Source organism: Euleptes europaea, chromosome 8, assembly GCF_029931775.1.
Source record: "Euleptes europaea isolate rEulEur1 chromosome 8, rEulEur1.hap1, whole genome shotgun sequence".
NCBI lineage: Eukaryota > Metazoa > Chordata > Lepidosauria > Squamata > Sphaerodactylidae > Euleptes > Euleptes europaea.
Window position 1 is genome coordinate 25,182,224 of NC_079319.1, and position 18,020 is coordinate 25,200,243.

Below are 18,020 nucleotides of genomic sequence, written 5' to 3' on the forward strand. Positions count from 1 at the left end.
GCTTTGAAAGCGAAAGCAGCCTGGAACTCATTATCACAGGTCTACGTCCAAAAAACAGCTGGCTCTTTGATAGCCATAACGAGACGTTTGTACAGAACTTTTCTTTTGCCGTCAGTTCCTGTGAGAAACCATATAAATGAACTGACTGAATGTTTCCAAATGCTGGAGCAGAGGGGGAAGACTCTACCGGAGGATGATAAAGTTTATATACTCCTGAGCTCTCTGTCTGAGCAGTATAACATGCTAATTACAGCTCTGGAGTCGGTTGAAATTGATAAACTAACTTTACAGTATGTTATTGGAAGAATTTTGGAACATGAAAAGAGATTGCTTGCAAGAAATCCTGAGAAGCCTGCCAAGCCGGAGGGAAACCTGCCAAGCCAGGAGACGCGGAGGTTTGCCGGCGGAGAAAGGAATGCGGAGCAGAGAAAGCCGGGTGATTTACAGCAGCACGTGGCTCTGAGGGTCAGACGTTGCTACATCTGCAAGGCTACAAATCACTTAAAGCGTGACTGCCCAGAAGCAAGGAAGAAAAGCCGAAGGGACCAGTCGTCACGTGAGTTTGTGAGCGGTCAGAAGGCATCATTGGTGCTGACTGAGCACAGTGACACAGCCGGTGTCTGGATTTTAGACTCTGGTGCGTCACAGACCATTTGCCGGCATCAGGAACTTTTAAAAGACACACGGGACTCAAGTTTGCCGCACGTAAGCCTCGCTGATGGAAGGAATTCTGAGGTGACACGTGAGGGGAGTGTGTGGTTCCCAGCTTTGAACTATACATTTAAAAAGGTGCTATGTGTCCCTGAACTAGAGAATAATTTGCTAAGTGTAAGTGCCCTTGACAGGGCTGGATATACTGTAACATTTACAGACAAGGCTTGTAAGATATCCAAAGGTGGGAAAGTGCTTCTTACAGGGAAAATGTGTAATAATGTGTATGTGGTAGAAAATAGGCATGTGGAGGCAAAGATGATAACTAATAAGAGCCCCCATGACAATTGCATACATCTGCTACATAGAAGGTTGGCTCATGCAAATTATGAGACCATAAAGAAAACGCTAGCCTTACTGGGGAAGGAAAAAGTTAAAGAGTGTGGGAACTACCTGGATTGTGAGGTATGCAAAAGTTCCAAATCTAAGGCTTACCCAGTGGCTAAGCATAGTGAGAGACTCTCAGACACTGCATTAAAGGTAGTGCATGCAGATGTAATAGGCCCCTACAGGGAGAGTCACTCAGGTAACCATTACGCGTTGATTCTGGTGGATGATTGCACCAGATTCTCCTGGGTGTATCCTTTGAAAAAGAAGTCACAGGTGTTTGAAACATTTAAGTATTGGGCCAAAAGAGTGCAGAAACAACTTAAATGTACCTTGGATTCTCTCCAAACAGATTTTGGGGGAGAATTCATGTCAAATGAGTTTAAGAAGTGGTTACAGGTGCAAGGTGTGAGGCACAGAGTTGCCAACGTGGCGGTGCCAGCAGAAAATGGTGTTGCTGAACGACATGGGGGAATGCTACAAACAAAAATGTATTCCATGTTGCAGGATGCAGGGTTGCCAATGACATACTGGGCAGAAGCAATAAAGGCCGCCTCCTATGTTTCCAACAGGATCTGGACCAGGTCCATACAAGACATACCTTATAGGGTTTTGTACCAGAGGGATCCTAGCTTAGGTTACCTCAGAGTGTTTGGTACAAAAGCCTGGGTTGATGTGCCAATATCCAAGAGAAGGAAAGGAGGAGCGAGAGCTAAAAAACTAACCTTCCTTGGGTATCAGTCTGGCATGAAATCATACAGGTTTGCTGATGAACATAATTCTCTCAGCTACAGCAGAGCTGCGAATTTTTGTGAGGGTAATAACTGGGCCAGAATTCATGGACAGGAGGAGCCAAAAGAAATTGGGCTACCATTGACAGATCTCTCACAGGATGCAGATGGGGTGAAGCAGGAGGGGTCTCCTCAAAGGGCTTCATCGCCAAGGGCTGAAGAGGGGAGACAGATTCCTAGGGTGTCAAGCAGGAGCACTAAAGGAATTCCCCCGGAGAGGTATGGTTTTGAGACCACTGATGTAAATCATGTACAAGTCAAAGAACCAAAGAGCTTTCAGGAGGTAATGGCTTTGGAAAGCAGGGAAAAGGAGGCCTGGCTAGAAGCCATGCAAACTGAGTTTGATTCCCTGAAAGAGAATAAGGTATTCTCTGTAACAAAACTGCCAGCTCAAAGAAAAGCCATAGGGTGCAGATGGCTTTACAAAGTCAAACAGTGTCCAGAAGGGAAGATACTCCGTAAGGCCAGGCTTGTGGCTAAGGGTTATTCCCAAGTTGAAGGGCAAGACTTTGATGAATTATTTGCTCCCACTGTGAAGGCTGATACTATAAGAGCTGCATTGTGTAAAGCTGTCAGAGATAACATGTTAGTGCACCATTTTGATTTCACCACTGCATATCTGAATGCAACAATAAGTGAAGAAATATATATGGAGCAGATCCCTGGGTTTGAATGCAAGGGTAAACAAGGAGTATTAAAATTGCATAAGGCTCTGTATGGATTAAAGCAGAGTGCACGTGCATGGTCCCAATGCATTAGTGAAGCATTGGCAAATCTTGGGTTTAAGCAAGGTGTTGCTGATCCTTGTATGTTTACCAAATGTGTAAAGGGCTCTGACTGTGTTGTATTTTTATATGTTGATGATCTTTGTTTGTTGTGTCATACAAAAGAACAACTAAACTGGTTTAAGGAGGCTACTGGAAAACTGTTTAAAATGAAGCATCTTGGTGACATTCAAAATTATCTGGGGGTAGAAATTACCAGGAACCCAGAAGGATATTTTGAATTGTGCCAGGAGAAAAAGATTGAACAGCTCCTAGAAAAATTTAAAATGACAGAAGCAAAAAGCACTGAGACTCCCATGACAACAGGGTATGTGAAAGAGGTGGATGATAAGGTATTCCATGACAAAAATCAATACCAATCGTTGGTGGGTTCATTGTTATATCTGTCATGTTGGACAAGACCAGACATTTGTATGGCAGTACATTTGCTTTGCCAGAAATGTGCATGTCCATACATGAAAGACTGGAATGCAGCAAAAAGGGTGCTGCGATACTTAAAAGGCTCAGCTTCAGCCAGGTTGTGTTTAAAGGCTGATGCAGAGGAAACAATCACAGTGTATAGTGACTCCAGTTGGGGGGAAAGAGAAGAAGGAAAGTCTACCACTGGGTACGTGTTATTTCTACATGGGGCACTGGTTATGTGGAAGTCTTTAAAACAGACTCATGTAGCTACCAGCACATGTGAGGCAGAATATTCTGCATTAAGCGACAGTGAGATTCAGCTGGAATGGCTGTGTCAACTGGCTAAGGACCTAAATCTTGAATATGAAATGCCTGTAAGTGTTTACTGTGATAATACTGCAGCACAGCAATTGGCTGGATATCAAGGTATAAGAACAAGAAGTAAACACATCACAATAAGATACCAGAATGTCAGGGAAGCGGTAAACAATGGTTTAATGGTTCTGAAACATTGTGCTTCAAATGTAAATATTGCTGACGTTTTCACCAAATGTTTGTCTACTGAAAAGTTTGAACTATTTAGAAGCAAATTGGGGCTTGCAATGTCAGTCTAGGAGGAGTGTTGGAATATGAGACTGCACATGGCAAGCAGATGGCAAGCAGATGTAAAAGATCTATGTGACAGCCAGGTGATTGGTGGTGTCACATGACAGCTCAATGACTGAGCAGAAAAACTGGCTTGTACTGGACTGAGCTAGATAGTCCTGGAGACAAGGCAGCCAACAGGTGATTGGCTGAGAGACTATGCCAGATATGTATATAGGTGTGTTATATATGTATTGGGTTGTGGGTTGTGGAGAGTTGATGACCAAGCGGAGCATTCTGTCACTGTGAATAAAAGAGCACTTTTGTACTACGTGCTGAGTCTGCTGTGCTTACTCGCCTGTAGAGCTGCAACGCTTTCTAACATACGCCAACACTCTGGACCCACCAATGTCAGCCATACTATCTCAGGTTCATACTCCTGCTCATCTTCTAATGTGATTTATGCCATCACATGCCAGCAATGCTCTTCCACAATCTACATCGGACAAACAGGTCAGTCTCTTAGACAAAGATTAAATGGACCTAAGTCTGACATCAGAAACCACAATATTCAAAAACTAGTGGGAGAACATTTCAACCTTCCAGGACATTCTGTTGCAGATTTAAGAGTAGCAGTTCTCTTACAAAGGAATTTCAAAGGGAGATTAGAAAGAGAAACTGCTGAATTACAGTTGATATTCAAACTAAAGTCAATGCATTTACCTGGGCTGAATAAAGACCTTGCATTCATGGCTCATTACCAATGCTGATTTCTCCACACCCATCTCTCCCCTGGACATCACAGACTCTTCTGCATACCACACCTAATCCCATCACGCCTGCTATTCACATTTACATACTGTTAACATTTACATACTAATGTTTGTCTGAATTCACTCTCCTCTACTTAAAGACAGATGGATTCACATTCTAGCTGTATCTGAAGAAGTGAGCTGTGGCTCACGAAAGCTCATACCCTACCAGAAAATATTCTTGTTAATCTTTAAGGTGCTACTGGACTCTTGCCCTTTTCTACTAATGGAGAGTATGGAAAGAATACCCTTTTATTAAAGTATGTATATTTTTTTCTAAATGAAAAATGGTAGGGATCCTAACACAGAAAATGGGTGCTGTCTACAAATATTTCTTCCATGAAGTAGCATTCTCTGGTTATTTGCTTAAGTAAGCAAAGTTAACTTTGAGGAACATATTTTAACACTACAGAACTCTGATCTTTGATATGTTAATTGAAACTAAACAATTCACAGACACTCCTTTATTCTCTTTAAATACTTTAATTTCTGTGACAGAATAGTATGTAAAATGAAAGCTCTGGAGAGAATGGCAACTTTAGGGAAATTACTCATACAACATCCCTGGATCTGAGAACTACAGCATTAGGTCGCAAACAATCAATGTTATATTTGCATAAAATAACATCTGTCCTTCAGCACCTACCTAGATCAAACAGCAACCATTTTTGGCAGTAATTATGTACTCCCCCCCAGCCCTTACACAATATGCTTTTTATTTTGTTAAAATATAACCACTTAATTTGTTCTGTAACTCTGGTTTTAAAAGTATACATGTGTTATTCTTTGCATCTCATAGTTTGGGATGTGGTTTACTATGGATTACCTGATATTTATGAACAAAGTAACTGCTGCTTCCAAATGCATCTAATCAATTAACTTATCCAACCAAATTTTAAAACAAGCTTGGTATTCAATTATTGTAACGTATCAGTAGTAGTTGGGTTTTTTTTTTTAATCCTTTTATAAGGAAAAGTTACTCCTTTATAGTCATACATAGAGGACCGGACAGCAAGAAAGTTAGACTACCTCTAATTTACTGAAAAAGATGTTTGTTTCTCAAATTACGATGAGATTGATCTGAGCATGACTGCTTCCTCCATTTGAAATTCAGACAAAAGCAGATAGAGTATATTATGAATATTGGCTTGGATCCAGATGAGATGTTTCTGCAACCACAAGGATTTCTATCCACACAGCACAGTTTTCCCACCTCCCCGCTTCCACAGCAGCTTAAAGTGCCACCCAAATCCAGTTCTTGGGGGGGGGGGGAGAAACACTTCTAGAACTGGATTGGGGGGAAGGGTGATTTAAGGATGCTCCAGGAAAAGGGAGGTGGGAAAATAGAACTTCACTGGAGGAAACCTTGTACACACACAAATGTTAGTCTGGATCTGACCAACTGAATAAGGAGTTATATTGAGTAGGATACTTTAACATATTTTATTTCCAGCACGTGATTCAGCTGAGCCTGAACAATCTAATATGAGATTCTCTAAAAAGTTTCTTGTGGAAAAAAATTGTAGCATAATCTGTTATAAAGAGTTCCTGATCTTTTCACAAAAGAATTCCAGTCCAAGAGTCGGTATCTGAGATTTAGTAACGATTTCTTGTGAACCCTCCATCCTCCTTTCTCCCCCTGGTGTTTACATCCTGAAGTATTTACAGATTTATGGCTTCTTTTTTCCATTTGTCATTTTTTAGGCAAACTATATATATACACACACACACACCTTCAAAAACCTTGATAATAAATCAGCCCAAATGCCTGAATATTTTTGTTGTTTTCCTTTGAACTTTCAGTTTGTGGATGCTTCAAAGGGTGGCCTGCTGGAGGAGGTGTCTGCAGCTTAGATAACAGAAGATGGTCCTTCTTTACTGGTGAAAGAAATGTGAGAGAGATTCTAATGGGAGCTGGAAAAATGATGGCCTATAATGCTGACTCTCTATTTCTTGCTTTTCTGGGTGCTCATTCCTCAGGGATGAAAGCCCATGGCTGTGAGGAACAGGAAACAGGAAAACCAACTCATCCTCAGTTCTTGTAGGTTATTCGGGCTGTGTGACCGGATAACCTGAGATGCCTGCCACTGCTTCTGGCGAAACATCAGGAAAGAAAATACCAAGACCACGGTCACACAGCCGGATAACCTACAAGAACCAATGAACTCTGACCGTGAAAGCCTTCGACAATATTTCCAACTCCTCTTGTTGTCATATCATGCATATAACTCCCAGGGGGGAGGATTAAAGAAACTAGAGATTGAAGCAATTACACAAATAATCTCTATGCCTAAATAATTTTTTAAAGATACTTATTACCTCATTTTGACTATTCAGCACAGGACATGTTTAAAGGTGATTCACCGGGAAGCCTGCATCTCAGTATTTTGACCACTAATGTCTGTCCATTGCTGGATCAACAAAATGAATGGCAAGAGCGAGAGAGATTGTCGCGATATAATAAAGTGCTATGCAAATAATTCTAAAAATGATTTTAATTGTGAAGTTTGCCTGCTCTACAGCCAAAGTACAGAATTTTTGAACAACACATCCCTAAATTAAAATTCTGGGCATACATTCAACTTTATGATTATATCCATTCCAGTAAAGATGGGAAACAGTGCCTTGTAAGTTATTTATTGCAAGTATTCCCATAGTATACTTAGTCTTAACTTCCAAAAGAGGCCCTTCTGCTTGCATAATATCCAAGAAAAAGCTGAACTGTATGTCTTCTGTTTAGCATTTCAACAATAATGAAAAGATTGGTCTTCTGTATTAAAGGCGTAACTGCTTCCCACAGCAACTTCCTGCCATGTCAGTAATTGACATCTAGGTTGTAATTGTTCAGCTTAATTAACTTTGCTTGGTAGGAACAGATTAACCCCAGAATCCTAAATCAATGCCAAATTATTGTGAATATTGTATCCCTGAAACTAAGCAGCATGCTTCTGACCAGTGTTTAAAGGGGAAGCAACTTGGGACATTGTTCTCTAACATCCAAAGAATGTAAAGCCCGCTCTGGTTCTAAGGCTGGAGTTGGGAAGAGGAAGAAGAAAGCAAGATCCCAGCTGTGATAAAATCAAGGTAATTTATATCTGGGTGCAGGGTACTTTGTCCTTGCTAATTTGAGGGTAAGGAAGGACTGAACCTTAAAAAAAACAGGTGAGAGAATTCTCTAACACAGATGAAAAAGAACTGAGGAGGATGTTGCAAATCCTTCCTCCTCAGACATGTATGGTGGGAACTGTATCTCTCAATTCTTCTTTGCCCCATTATTGTTGTTTTTGTTGCTGTTGTGGTTGTTATTATTTACTTCATTGAAACTCTGCATTTCTATCAATGGGCCCCAAAGCAACTTACCCCATTCTCCTCTTCTCCATTTTATCCTCACAACCAAACACCCTGTGAGGTAGGCTAAGGCTGAGAGAGTGTGACTGGTCCAAGGTCACCCAGCAAGCTTCCATGGCAGAGCGAATATTCGAGCTGGAGTCTCCCAGATCCTATTCTGGCACTCTAACCACTGCAACACAGTGACTCTCGCGTTGCACACTGCCCCTCGTGTTACAAGCAAGTGTAAGGTAAGCGTACAGCCTATGGGAAGGAAGTGACACAGGGATGCTATTTTCAGTGGCATCCTTTGGGGTGTAAAGGTAAAGGTCCCCTGTGCAAGCACCGGGTCATTCCTGACCCATGGGGCATCGTCACATCCCAATGTTTCCTAGGCAGACTTTTGTTTACGGGGTTCGTTTGCCAGTGCCTTCCCCAGTTGTCTACACTTCACCCCCAGCAAGCTGGGTACTCATTTCACCAACCTCGGAAGGATGGAAGGCTGAGTCAACCTTGAGCCGGCTACCTGAAACCAACTTCCATTGGGATCAAACTTCCTTTGGGGTGTACATAACATATAATTCTTGCCAAAGTATAATGACAAAAATACAGTTTTTTAAAAGAAAATAGGAACAGCAATAGCACTGAAAGAAAGCTGAGTATATGTTACCTCGGCAGCTTTACCAGATGGCTCCAAAGCAACCATATTAGCTTTTATTAATTGCTGCAGAAGTTGTACTTGAGCCACGCTGAGGAAGAAGTCCAGGCTTGTTGTCATATTCACTTCCAAAGAATGGCCACAAACTAAAATCTCCTGCAAAAAAAACCAAGTTTATAAAGCATAGTGAATGGAAACCAGCTGTTTCTAGGAAATTATGTAATTTTCTTCTTTAACCAAGCATCACTGTAGCCTATTTACATTCTCCAAATTGGGACTATTAATGTTTTCTTATCTTTTCAGGCAAAAACAAATATGTACTGCACACCATCTGTAAAAGGAAGTAAGGTGGGGGAGTGGTGGGATAAAATACCGGGATGCTTCCAGCAGGATATTTGATGATTAAGATACATTTCGTTTGTTTCATGTGTGAGGTCCTGTTTCTTTGTTGCATCAAATTCAGAGCTGTCAGGGCCCTTTTTTCATTTTCTTGGCTGGGGACTCCACTTACCCTTTCCTCAGTTCTTACAGAGAGATACACATTTTGGAAAAGAAACTAATCTTGGTATATAAAGAAATTGTCTGCTGCAACTCAAGCTTACTTGATTTGTAACTCATTGTAAACCACAGTTGACATCTTGGCAGTGCAATATTTTATGGCAGTGCAATATTTTATTTTATATAATATTTTATATAAAACAACAACAACAACAACAACAAAACTTTTGAGAATTGTTGGCAATTTCAGAGATGGAAAGCGGGGGGGGGGGATGACTCAGGTTTGCTTACTAAGCAGAACTCATCCCGCTTTTTCATGGTAATCTATAGTAGACTTCTCCCTTCTTCACTGAATGTCACCCAGGGAACAAGTTTGTGGAGAACCTGATTAGTGAAGACATTTACATTCTTTAATACAAGCAACAATAAAATTCATGTTACTTCTCGCTGAATGCTTTTCTCTACAGCTCAGCAATACTCTAACTCATCTCATATTTTCCTCTGGGTTTGTAGTTCTGCACATTTGCAGAAGTCAACACTATGGAGAGAGACCACAGCTCAGTCACAGACAACATGGTTTGTATGTATACGCCCTAGGTTTAATTGTGGTTTCTTTACTTAAAGGATCTAACATATCAAAGTCAGATTCCTGTTTTAGCTAGATTAACAGCCTAAAGCCTGACAAGACCCAATCTGGAGTAAGGATTACTTGTAGTATGGCTTCAGCAAGAAGCAGAATCAAGCCACATGTGGCACTGCTGAGGAGCCACAAATTTTGCTTCCCTTATCTTCTCCCATGGGAATCAGCAAATAGTTTTGAGTCATTGCTGAGTTGCTTCAGGCTGTTTGTCACAACGAACCAAGATACAATTTCCAGGTTTGGATAATGGCAACAGCTACTGAGAGAGCTTGATGTGAAGTTCTGTTTAGAAAAACCAACTCTTTAAAAATTATACTGGGCACACAAAATAAGCTTACCTATGAGGCAATTCCACACACCTAGCATCTTGTTTAAACCAGGCTGACTTGCTAACAAGTAGATCCATAGTCTGTGCATGATGCATAATGCAACAAGGGTTCAAGTTCCAGCAGATGCTGGCTACATGGAACACTGCATAGCACGTTTTTCTTATGTGGCTGGTGTTAAATCAGGTCCCAGATTCTAAATGCAAGGTGACGCAGATTTTGGTAGTACTCAAGGATACAGCCTTTTTGGTTTGGGGGATTGGGGGCTAGAGCAACTGCCCTATGAGGAGCAGTTAAAACACTTAGGGAAAGAAGGCGGTTAAGGGGAGATATGATACAGGTCTATAAAATTATGCATGATATGGAGAGAGTGGACAGGGAGAAGCTTTTCTCCCTCTCTTATAATACGAGAACACGGGGTCATCTGCTGAAGCTGGAGGGGGAGAGATTCAAAACAGATAAACAGAAGTATTTCTTCACACAACACATAGTTAAACTGTGGGGTTCCCTGCCCCAGGATATGGTGCTGGCTGCCATGGGAAGTGGACATGTTCATGGAGGATAGGGTTATCCATGGTTACTGGTCAAAAGGAATACTAGTCATGATACATACCTATTCCCTCACTTACCTGATGGTTGAGTCCTTGCCACCGCCTCCAAAGTTGGCGGTGGCAAACTGAACGCTGAGCTCGAGCCCAGCATTCAGTTCTGTGTTGCCTGCTGCCTCTGAAGTGACTTCAGAGGCAGCAGGCAAAGGAGAACTGAACACTGGGCTCTGCGCCACGTATTTTTTGAGTTTGGGTTTAATAAACCTGAAAATTTTCAATTATCCAAAAAAAGCCGATATAAGGATTCGGCTTTTTTCAGATTTTTCAAACATTTCTGAGTTTATTAAAATCAACCCCTCTAAAATTGAAAAAAAAATGCTGCACAGTCCTACCAATCACCATGTCAGCCCTATATACAAGAATCATAGACAACACCGGTTTTTGAAAAACCAAGTATTTGACAGTGTGAATATTATGTATAATATTGTTTAATGTTGCATTTTAACAATTGCAAAGAATTGTGATTGAAAGATAAATGTACTATAAAAGCCTTATAAGGAAATCTCTCGTAAATCAAATACTAACCTCTGTATGCACATTCTCTGGTGAAATGACTTTCGTGAAAATGATGGCAGGAGCTGCAGTTATTCGCACTGTAAAGTCTGTTAAAATTGGCGTTAAAATGGCTCTCCGTTCTTGCTGTCGCCTTATGCTGAAAGAAAGAAAAAATTACCATTGCTTACACATTCTTGAGACCGGAGGTTGACTCATCCTCAGTGTTTTCAGAAAGTGAAGAATGATCCTGAACTATAGCTTTGGGCTCAACACAACACTTTGAGACAGAAAAACACCAACTTGAAACTCCAACTTGAAGCAATTATTATAATTATTATATTGTCATCACACTGTCCTTCCAAAAGCTAGAGGTGGCATAAATACAGTAGATATTCCACCCTTAAAAAAAATATTCATGCATTACATATGAGGATTTAACTTTCAAGCATCATATGAAAATTACACAGAAACACCCAAGGACTGGCCCAAGTTCATTCACTGAGATTTATGGATCAGCCAAAGTCTTGCTAGTCAAATCAAACACTGTCCATAGCAGTTAAGCTCTTAGAATCTGACAGGAGAATCTGAATGGAAGGAAGGTTCACTCCTTAAACACAGAAGAGAAAGGAGAAATAGTTCGCATACAGCATGGCAATCTGTGCTCAGGTTGTATCATAGCAGGAGAAACTACACAAGGAAGTCAGCCTCTGTTCGTTTTCATATGCTCCATCCCAACCAGGCTTGGGGACTCATAGAAACAACAGTGAGAACTGGATTTGAATACAAAGCTATACAGTCAGCAGCAGCTAATAGTAATTTTCATATTTCCAGCAGCACTTTTTCCACAGTCCGTGACCACAAACATCTGTTGACTATCTGCTTACAGCCCATTTCATAGTGACTACATGCTGTCCTGAACCCCTGGACCACATCCAGAAATCTCCCATGACTGAACGACTGACGAAGCTCTCTAGTGCAGGGGGGATGGTGGGGAAAGGTAGAAGGACATAACCAAGAACATTTTCTTTATTGCTCCTAGCGTATTGCTGAAACGCCTTGCTGAAAATATTAATTGGTCTGCATTTGTTAGTAATTATACCGTTTTCATTATATCAGTCTTATTCCATGACTCTCTACTCCCACTAAAGTAAAAACTGCATCCTTTCACTGGTAAAAGTTTCCTAATTCAGACTTTTCTAGTGAATACACTGAAATAGTTGCCTGTAAGATATCATCATCAAATTAATGAACTTGAGAATCTCTGACAATCAGGTCTCAGTAAGAAGCTTGTTGGTTATAATCCTAAACCAATAAGCTTCTTACTCAGATCTGATTGTCAGGGATTTAAGCACAACAAGTCCTAGGTTCAAATTCTGTGCAAGATATAATGGTAAAGCAGATCCCTGTCAGAGACAATTGGTTCTAGAATTGTTTTATTCAAGGGAACCTGATTTCTTTTAGAATAGTTACTATGTGGGGCCTGGAGGTCTCCTGGAATTACAACTGCTCTCCAGACAACAGAGATCAGTTCCCCTACAGAAAATGGCTGCTTTGGAAGGTGGCCTCTATGACATCACATCATGCTTAGGTCCCTCCCCTCCCCAAACCCTGCCCTTCCCAGTCTCCACCACCCCCAATCTCCAGGAATTTTCCAACCTGGGGTTGGCAACCCTAGTTTTCCTAGAGAAAATGGCTGCTTTGGAGGGTGGACGCTATGGCATTATATTCTTCTGCAGTCCCTCCCTTCCTAGGCTTCACCTCCAAATCTCCAGGTATGTCCCAACCTAGGATTGGCAACTCTGTACAAGGGTAATAAAAATAGTGTGCTATCTGTAGATAAAGTTTAAGTTTAATATTTTTTTTCCACTGGGAAGTTTGTATGTCTTTCACAGTGTTTACAGTAGGCAAAATAACACAACTATGGCAGCACTCCTGTGCATACGTAACCTAGGATAAAACTGTACCACGTAAAGTGGGACTTCCTTTGGAGTAAACATGCAAAGGATTGTACTGGACAGCCATATTCTGGTCAGCAAAAAACTGAAATAACCATTTGAAAAGAATTGTAATCTAGCACAAGAAAGCAATCTTGGGAAAGCCCAACTCTGGAAATCCTATTCACAATGATGCAAGCAAGTGCCTCATCTGAGAAAGTGCTCCAGATTTTTTTTAGTTCTATCAATACCTCTTCCTGCCAGTCAGCATCACCCTAGTCTTAGCCAGATTTCCTTTAAACCAAATGTTTTTCATTCACTCTTTACCATCAGTCATCTTACAAATGAAATATAAGAAAGTGTGATCAAAGCAATCTTTGGGCACTCCATTTTAGAATGAACTGCATTCGTACAGTTTTTACTGCTTAACATTTTGGTTATCTCAATTATCATTTAATGATGGACAAACAAAGAAATAGCAATGTCCAGTTAAAAAGGAAACAGCAGAATGACACAAACACAATGGTTATATGAAAAGCCATATTTGAGGGTTTTCTATCCGCATGCATTTCATGTACAATGGATTGGCATTAGTAGCTGAAACCCACATAAAATATCCAATGCAATAATAAACAAAAAAGCAACATATATTCCAAATCTTTACAGCACTGATATTTTTAGCCATTAAATATAGTCATTTCTTGACTTTCACAAGTTAACTGGTGTAGAGAGAGATGCACAGATGTTTAGTTTTACTGATACATTTCTACTGCATATCAGTACCTATTTCTGTACCAGTAACATTTGCCTCATTTCAGAATTCTTTAGGAAATAAACTGAAGCAGGTATTGGAATAAATACAGGTTTAAAGAGAAACTGAAGACAACTTATTGGCTTCAAAAGTAAGGTGTTCCTCTCAGTGGTTCCAAGGAGAGAACAAGAAATAAACCTGTACTTTCTTTATTAAGTCTTACACATTGTACTACCCTTAAGTATTCTGCTAACTTGTCACAGGTGTGTACCATATGAACATCCTCAATGAGGAATGGTGTAATGATGGTACTATGACCACACTATTCACTCCAGGTCCCACTTAGGCATCTGTTATATATTTATTGCTTTAAAACAAAGACAGGACTTTCAGAAATATTAAAGTAGCTGATTGTTCATAGTACTCTTTTATGAACATCTGTTTAAAGTAAGATTTTGAGAAAACAAAAAGGCAGGTGGTATATGGTAAGCCTGCATATAGAAATTATATGCACTTAAGTACAGGAGTTTATGATTTTGTTCAACAAAAGGTGTGTTGGTTGGAAGTTTTATTTCCATGCACCCTATGCAGTGTCCTGCATATTACTGTCCTGCACGGCGAAGGAAATAAGCCACATAGCCAGGTAGCCATTTTGGGGGGGAAATGTGAGAAACAGTTCTCTTGCTATATCCTTCCATAATTTTTAGACACTGAAAAGTACCAGTAAAGACACTGCTTCTTTTTTTTTTTTTTAAATGATAGAAGTACGACATAATATTGCTTGGTAAATATAAGCGATTTGTGCATTACTTACTGCTCGAAATAAATTCAGGTATCAATATGGTGACATATCTGCTAGATGTTGTAATGCTAGATGTAGACATCTGCTAGATGTGAATATGTCTGCTAGATGTTGTAAATTACTAGTCCACCAAAAGAGAGATTGGATGAAAAGTGAAAGAACTATATGAACTGGTTAGCCTTAACAGCATATCAAAAACCAAATAATGTTAATGTTTGAAGATCTCTGATTGAATACATATGGAATGCTGTAGTGTAGGTGCAAAACGAATATGTAATGTGTAATAGTAATTTATCTCAATATATTTATGTAAATAAATAAATTTAATACAGTCCAAGACCAATAAAATAAAATCCATACAATAATTCAGACTTCCAGTATCAAATTACCTTTGAGAAAAGAAACATTTTAAAATTATGTAATAATAATGTTTATGATTTACCCAATTAAAATCAATTATCTTTTCTGGATGCACAAAGGCCTGTATAATGAAGATTTTACAGGAAATATCAGGAAAGACGAGCCAACAGTGTCTTCACCAGAGCTTTGCTGAAAAATCCACCTGGATTTTCCATTCCATTCTTATGCTTTCCACATGTTATGTATTCCCACTTTGGGGGGGGGGGAGAATTGTATTGCAATCAACTCTTTTCCTATTAAGCCCTTTAGGAATACCTAGAAAGATACCTCTGACTTGGATAGCCCAGGCTAGCCTGATCCTGCCAAATATCAAAAGCTAAGCAGGGTCAGCCCTGGTTAGTACTTGGATGGGAGACCACCAAGGATTTCTAGGGTTGCTACGCAGATGCAGACAAATGGACAAACCATCTCTTCTCTTGCTTTGAAAACCATATGGGTTTACTATGTCAGCTGTGATTTGATGGTCCCCCCCCCCCAAAAAAAAGATCCAAAGAATCCTGGGCACTTATTAAAATAAGGCATACAGGGAATTTAGTGATACTTCTTTTTTTCTTTTCTTTTCTTTTTTTTGTAAAAAAAAGTTGAAATACCCTTCCAGAAAGAAAGAAAGATAATCTCTTCATTAAAACATTTGCATGCAGGAGTACACTATGTTTTAAATTTCTCACATTCTGACCATTATCTAGTCTTTTGGATAAAAGCAGGAAATTGTCTTGATCATTTAAACTACTGTCATTCATCCACTTGTTAACTGCTTGAACTAAAGACACCAAAGGAGTTTTTGATGTCCTAAATCAAGAGATTCCAAGATAGAAAAAATAAAATGTGCTGATAATTATATTATAAATGAACAATGACGCTTTTGCAAAGATTTTAAATGCTCTTTAATTTTCTAGGGATTGGATGGGGACTCCACCTGTGGCTTGTTTCTACAAATATACATCATATAGAGTTATCATAATCACTGTTAGAGTAACTGGAGTATCTGCATTTCTAACTCAAACATCATTTTTTTACAGTATATAGCAGTGCTATTAAAAGTCACTCCAGACTGAAGCTTAGCGACCAAGTTCTCAAAAATAAAAATGGTTTTAAAAGGCTAACATGGTTGATTTAAAAATGGCTCTTAAGAATTGCATACAAACACGACAGCTTCATTTGATGCATTATGTTTAAGAAACCTCCTTCTCTAAGGAACATACATTTAAAATCTTTCTCCACAAATCAAGGTCTAGACTTTAAGGAGAAAAAAAAACATAACGGCAGATTAGGGGAAATCCTCTCTGCTTGACTGTTACTTGCTTCCTATAGAAGATTTTGCACTTATAATATTGAAGCAAATAAATCTTTGCAAAATCAATTTTGGACTTAATGAAGAAAGAGCCTTGATGCCAAGTCTGCTATGACTGCTTGTATGTTCCTTATGTTTCCTCTGTTTAGATGCTATGACAATTACAATTAAAGGTGTGTAGAGGAGATGAGAGCTGGGACCACTGGTTCAGCTTCCCTGCCTCCCCATGTTCTGAATAGAATCTCACCATTAGGAACTATTCCAAAGATGAAATGAATGGATGATGGCCAGTGGTGGGACAAGCAGGCACAAACTTGATTCTCTACTCTCTAAATGGGTCTGCAGATCATCCGTACAGGGCTTCTGTAACATCTAACTGAAAAAGCATCAAAGCCTACTGCAGCAGAATAATAAAAATGGAAGATGTCAAAATAACATTTCTAAACAGATTTGAGCTGGAAGCCCACTTTTTTTTTTTTTTTTGCATATCAACAAATCAGCGGAAATTTGTCATTTAAAAAATCGCATCTGTTTTCATTTACGGAAGCACAAAAACTGGTTTCGAGCCAATAGGAAAAATATCTTTTTGTCCTTTGCTGGCTTAAAAATGTCTAAAATGGTTTTGTTCAAACCCTGCAAAACTACAAAGGGGATAACAATTCTCTTGTTTCTAGGCTGGAAATGTGAATGCCAGGTTCCAGCCTGGAGTCAAATTTTATGGCCATATAATAAGCTATTATGGAAATATAGGCATAACTATATCTGCACGGCAATTATAGTGTAACAATACTACAAACAATTTGAAATGTACAATTTAGTCTCTAGTTCATGGGAAACATGTTTGCTGTGGAATGCAAGCATACATGAACATGCAGATAACAAAATGTTTTGCTCAGATATGCTACTTTCATCACCTGTTTTTTTAATTTTTACTAAAATCTTAGAGTTATAATTTAAAACTTTTTTCTTACCTACTAGCCATATTCCATTCAAGGGCTGGATTCTGAGAATTTCTTTCACTTTCTGGCAGGGTCCTTCCTTTACCATTTTCCTTCTCTGGCTTCAACTGATCCCACTGAGCTGTACCAATGTTGATGGAATGGAGATCTATTTGATATTGCCTGTCTTCGACCTCTGATCCAGGATCTCGAATGATTCCTAGATTCAATGCTCTCCTATGATGGCAGAAAGAAATTGAAGAGTTAAGAAAACCGTTCATTTGTTTTCATCTCTAAACTATCAACTGGAGAAAGTTCCATACTGTGGGGGGAGAAAGACTAAAGAAAGTTTTACCCATTAATGGGGATAATTAAACAGTTTTAATAGGTTTGGATCCCATGAGTATCACGGATATTAAATGCATATGTAATGCAATGCCATTGCCTTATATAGTCTCTGTACACCTGTGTAAAGAAAGATTCATCACAATTTGAAATAAAGTTATGGAAGGTTGGACTATTAACAACAGAAGATATACAACAGCAATCTTAGAATACATTCAGTATTACTGTAATTTTGTCAACTTTTGTTTCTCTTGTACCTTTGTAATAACATCTCACTACACCATGCATTTTGAGTGTGTGTGTACGTGCCGTCAAGACACAGCTGACTGATGGTGACCCTGAAGGGTTTTCAAGGCAAGGGACATTCACAGGTGGTTTGCCACTGCTTGCCTCTGTGTGGGCTGAGAGAGTTCTGAGAGAACGGTTGCCTGGCCCAAGGTCACCCAGCAGGATTCATGCGGAGGGTGAGAAAATGAACCCAGTTCTTCAGATTAGTGTCTGCCACTCTTAACCACTACACCACAATGGTTCTCATCACCATGCATTATGCCTGCTCAAACAAAGTTTTTGTGCT

The 18,020-nt window shown here is 39.6% G+C and overlaps 1 protein-coding gene across 2 annotated transcripts in view; it reads right to left on the bottom strand.

Moving 5' to 3' along the window:
- The window catches only part of VPS13B (vacuolar protein sorting 13 homolog B), a 410,777-nt gene that overhangs the window by 146,969 nt on the left and 245,788 nt on the right, over positions 1–18,020 (bottom strand). For both annotated transcript variants that reach the window (XM_056853998.1, XM_056853999.1), the window contains exons 31-33: positions 17,135–17,338; positions 10,996–11,122; positions 8,411–8,554 (exon numbers count right to left, since the gene is read on the bottom strand). In XM_056853998.1, coding sequence (XP_056709976.1) covers positions 8,411–8,554; positions 10,996–11,122; positions 17,135–17,338 — 475 coding nt within the window. The remainder of the gene's footprint in view (positions 1–8,410; positions 8,555–10,995; positions 11,123–17,134; positions 17,339–18,020) is intronic.